The 5479-nt window shown below is 39.0% G+C and overlaps 1 protein-coding gene across 1 annotated transcript; it reads right to left on the reverse strand.

Moving 5' to 3' along the window:
* Window positions 1–2528: 2528 nt before the first annotated feature.
* LOC104408522 (sodium/potassium/calcium exchanger 2-like) lies at window positions 2529–3595 on the reverse strand (the record flags this gene model as incomplete). Its single annotated transcript, XM_010018160.1, has 1 exon — window positions 2529–3595. A coding segment is annotated over exon 1 (936 nt), but the record flags the coding sequence as incomplete, so codon positions are not given.
* Window positions 3596–5479: the final 1884 nt, after the last annotated feature.

Raw genomic sequence — 5479 nt, forward strand, 5'->3', positions numbered from 1 at the left:
CAGGGCATGAGACTATCCACGGTTCAAACAACGCACCCATGAACTCTAAATGCAGAAACCTTGTAGTCTGTTCTCATCTGTGTCACCAAACTGTTGCCACAATTCAAGTCACCAGATTTTCTCAACCTGTACCCTTTAAGAAACCAGACTGTATTTGTTTGAAAGCTTCTGAAGGCAAATAGGAAGCACAATTAAATTCATTTTGAGTACTCTGTCTGCATTCACATTTTTAAAAGTAACTGACACGCCAAAGAAAGTGAGATCAGAAAAAAAAATGTAGTTAAGTTTGCATATTCACAGTTTTCTAGTACCAAAAAAAAGTGCTTTAGTTTTATAAACAGGGAAGAAAGGAATCTACAAGACATTAGAGATACATATGCATTCTAGCAACCCAATTAATACATTCAGAGCAAATGACAGCTAAACAAGAAAATAATCTCATATCTAAGACCTTTTTCTCCCAGGAAATACCTTGAGAATATAAAACTTTCTTCAACTTTTCAAGATGACTAATTAAAAAAGTACTGAAATTAACATTAAAATACATTCTGGTACCTCAAGAGGTTTTTCATCTGATAAGATTTTTACTCGTTGATACTTGTTTGCCAATAAGCCACCTAACCCTTCAACTATCCAGCTTTATGATTCCTTATTTAGACCTCTCAACTTTGTTGAGCTGCTTTCAGATTACAACACAAAGTCTTAAAGATAAATACAGCAGGCATATTTTTTAGCAGAACACTTGCCAGTTTGGCAACAGCAGAATCAACAACAGATAGGCATAAGAATCACTGGTTAAAGGAAAGAAGAGAATTTTGTATATACCCCTGTAATAAAGTTCTTTCAAAGAAAGAAAGAACAAGAGATGAGAGAAGCAAAGTTATTAGAACTTTCAACTCTAACCCATCAATTTCAGACAGCTGCCTAGCAATTCACTGACCTAGTGCAGAAAAAAAAAAAAAGTGAAGAAATTTCCATTAGAAATAACCGAGATGGCAAATTCTGAATTTGATATACTAATTTGATTATATACAATTTCATTTTGCATTGACATAGCACACTTGTGATGACTGGAAGCAAGTTATAGATTCAGACCTCCTTCAAATCCAGTTTATGGGCAGATGAAGGTACATTAAAAAGTTCCTTCATATACCATAGTCTCTATCATTACACACATTTAGCACAAATTGTCAAGGTAATTACAATGCACTGTGAAATATTACATTATTTAGAAACCAACTAATGTAGCTAAAGAACCCCTTTGTTAATTAGAGCAAATACTTTGTTGGTGTTGAACCTTCTTTTAATTTTCTTAAAAAAACAATGACGCATTTTGAGGAAAATGAAACTAAGCAGAACAAAAAGGAAAATATAAAATTACAAGTGTATAGGTGTTAAACTTGGTTAGACAATTTAAAAAATTGAGAACTTTCTGGGTTTACTTTTGGTGGACATATTGTGGCTTGTCCTAAAACTGAAAGCACCTGCCCATACTGCTAAAATATGACTCTCCCTCTTCAAAGTTAGGAACACAGGCAGAATAGCCAGTTTTCTGTGAGTCACAGGCTGGTAACCCCCTCCATCTCTCTATCCTTCTGTTTATATGCCTGCAAAGATCTGGTGGATTGAGTCTTCTGAACTATTAATACAGGGCTGTTAAAGAAACAAAATAGTGAACACTTCCCTGATACTCTGAATAACTAGTGGGTAATAAAACCTTACCTCATGAATAACCCTACTGCCCTATAAATGCAGACATTTCAATTTCAGTATTAAATTTCCAGTAACATACTGCTATATACATCAGCATTTATGGGGTTGACCTTTGTAAGTCCTCTGGTTTAAGAAAAGAGCTGTTTAAAAGATAATTGCTGAAGACCCACTGAGCCCTCTGTGCATAAACTCCCTTTCCAACTTATATTAGGCCAAAAATCAGTTTGACAATCCCCCTGCCTCAACAGAGGACCTCCGCCTTTTGCCCTTCTGGTCACTGCTTTTCCAAACATTTCTTCATGTAATTGCCATTAACCACAATTGGAAGTTAATACTATATATCAGTGTCAGTAGATAAAACACATGTATAAAACACCTTAATATACTGAGTGATTAACTTTCTTGAGGAAGAAAGTGCATTACAAATCTTTAAAAAGCCAAATTTTTTCACAAAATCTTCCCCAAATATTGTTAGTGCTAAATCCAAAAGCATAGGGAAAAATAGTAGCTACATCTCAGACCTTATCGATGCGACAAAATGCTGAGTAAAGGTTTATGCCTTTTTGCTGGCATTTTTTCTTGATTTCTGTGTGATTAGGATCATTCTGGAGTTAAAAGGTATTGATTTACTAGAAGGCTACCTCATGTTTTACATTTTCAATCCTATTGAACAGATTAAACAAAAAGACCTTTTTAGAAAAACATGAAACTTTTTGAGTATTGCTTACTCTACTATATTGGGATCTGTACGATACAGAAGGACTCAGCACTTATAAAGACATTATTACATACATCCTAATTAAAAATTGACCAACCTTTCCTTCAGCATCTGTTCCTGTTACCTTCTCAACCTTGTTCCTGTTTAAAAACTTCTTCACCCATTCTTCCACTTGAACGTTGAACTTCATGAAAGTCACATAGCAAAAATACGCTGTCAGGAGTGTCAAGCTTTCCCACCACATGATCAAGTTATCCAGAAAAAAGATGATCAGCAAGATCAAGTCAATGATGTAAAAGGACACATCTCGAAAGAGTGGCCACCAAGTAAGGTTCAAGATCTCTCTAGAAAATAAAGCACACATTCCAATAACAAACAGAATATTGAACACGGCAGATCCCACTATTGTACCAATGCCAACATTGCTGTGGGATATAAACACTCCTATTAAAGAAGTGAACAGTTCTGGAGCTGACCCACCAGCAGCCATGAAGGTTGCCCCTGCCACATCATCAGATATAGTCAGTTTTTCTGTGATGACAGTCAAGGAAGGAACAAAGAACTCATCGCAGACTATGGCTAAGGCTATAAACATGTAAATCATTCCAATTACATGGAGGATCACTGCTCCCTTCCTTCTCTCCTCAAGAGAGAAAAGGTCCTTGGGGTACTCTCCCTTGGCATGACCATCTGTTGCATTGTCATATTCAGCTTCATATTTCATAGCAGTGTATGGGTCTGGACTGTCGTTTCCATTCTGTTCCGTGAAATCCAACAGAGTTCTTTGGTGCCCGTGCACCAGCTTTTGGCTATCTAGGCTGCTGGCCAATGCCATGCTATGTGGTTCCATCTTGAAAAAGGCACTAATCGAAAAAGAGAAAGTGCTCATGGCCACTACACTGACAAGAAGGCCTATAATTCGTATCAGTCTCAGTTTTTTCCTAACATTCTGGTGCCGTCTGCAACTGAACAGTGGTTCCTCCAAACACCACTCCTCCAAGACACCAGCAACAGTTTTCTTTTGAAGAGCCATTTTGTGTTCTGTGTGAGATGCTGAATCAGATGGATTGTTCCCTCATGCTTTTCTCCAGCTTTGAAGTTAGAAGTGCTTTAAGTTTTCTCAGAATCAAGTACTTTTACTCTTCATAGGAAGCAATTTCTTCATTCGTCCTAAAAGGACAAACAGGTACTATTAATATTAGTGAAATAGAATGTGATTAGAAGTGTCTGAAAAGCATTTTACAGGCTGTGTTAAATTTAGACTTTAAAGCAGAATATTACCAACTGTAACAAAAAACCCTGTCACATCCCATCAGACACAGCAACAAGACGTTTGTTTCAGCAGTAACCCTGCAGATAACAGTCTATCAATAGTCAGATCATTTTATGCCTCTGAGCCACTGCCCTCCTCAAAAAAATCCGAGTGGAAGGTGAAAGTTGTCCCCAAATGTTGTGTAAAAATGAAGAAACTACTATTTTAATGGATACACCGAAGATTATTACCTTCTGTAATTACTTTTCATCATGATCATGTAAAATCCAAATCTCAAATGCAGGGGCAATAAGGTATGAAAAAGCAATCAAAATGCTAACATGTATCTCATCAGACCTTTAGGCAGCCGAGGAGATATTAATTGAAATGTTATGCATGCACAGAGCAAGACTATTGATATGTAGGTAAAACACTATGCCAACTATGCTGCTGGAATAGGATTCAAATGAAGATTTAATACATCCACAGTTTAATTCCTCTGCAAAATCGACTCAAGTTTACATACAGAGAACTGAGTTTGCTTCTGTTGAGACCTAGGATACTAGCTTGGACTAGCTAAGACCTCTGGTTTTGGTTTATGTCACACATTCGGTTACAAATGTAGGAAGTTACTAAGAATACCTATGTGATAAATGCCTTTTTAAAATCATTTCTCTTACAGATCCTTAAGAAAATAGTTTAAATTTACACAAGACTTGATCCTGAAACAAATGAAATGGTGCAAAATTAATCTATGTGAGAAGAACTATTCACGTATGCCAGAGCTGAGCGTTTTAGACCAACAGAACTTTTAAATCAGGAAAACTCCCACTATATAATAAGAGGTGCTCTGGTTACTGACTTTGAAGAATACATGTAACATAGAAATGCACTGTAAGTTACATTTTCTATGACAGGAAATATAAAATATTTTCTAAATAAAATTATTAGTCCTTGCTATTGGAGTCAAAAAATACTTTGTTACACCACTTCAGTCATTTGTTGTACTGGCTGAACACTGAACAATCTGTTTATCAGTAGAATATTGATCTTGTATTCTCAAATACAGAATTACAAATATGCCCTGCAGTTATTTACATAAAAGTTATTAAGTTATGGGCAGTTCCTCCTTATTTTTGCGAGCAGCTTCCGTACTAAGAAGATGTCACAGATTTATACTCCATCTGCAAGACGCAGCACCACAGCAGAGGTATTTTATTTTCCGCCTCGGAGTTACTGCCCACCGGACTGTCATAAAAACATTAAGCAAGAAAGGCACCGGAACGACGCTACTGCTGTTCTGCGCGATTTAGGGCGGATGCGCCCATCACCCCCTCGCCGTTATAAATCACCTGAGTGGGAACGGGAAAAAGCGCCCGGGATGTCCCCTGCCCAAAAACTCTCAGCGCAGCGCCCAGCCAGACCGCTCCCGGTACCCATCCCCTGTCTCCCCTCCCTGCCCGTCAGCAAGAAAGGCACCGGAACGACGCTACTGCTGTTCTGCGCGATTTAGGGCGGATGCGCCCATCACCCCCTCGCCGTTATAAATCACCTGAGTGGGAACGGGAAAAAGCGCCCGGGATGTCCCCTGCCCAAAAACTCTCAGCGCAGCGCCCAGCCAGACCGCTCCCGGTACCCATCCCCTGTCTCCCCTCCCTGCCCGTCCGCCTCCCCGTCCCCCCGCGGAGATGCCGCAGAGGCTCGGCTAACTCAGCCCAAGTTTGCACCGCGCCGCGCCCCGCTGCACAAACTTTTTTTCCCTCTGCGAAAGGGGAGTGAGTCCAACCCCGAAGAGT

The sequence above is a fragment of the Nestor notabilis genome, unplaced genomic scaffold, assembly GCF_000696875.1.
Source record: "Nestor notabilis isolate BGI_N333 unplaced genomic scaffold, ASM69687v1 scaffold11377, whole genome shotgun sequence".
In the NCBI taxonomy this organism is placed as follows: Eukaryota; Metazoa; Chordata; class Aves; order Psittaciformes; family Psittacidae; genus Nestor; species Nestor notabilis.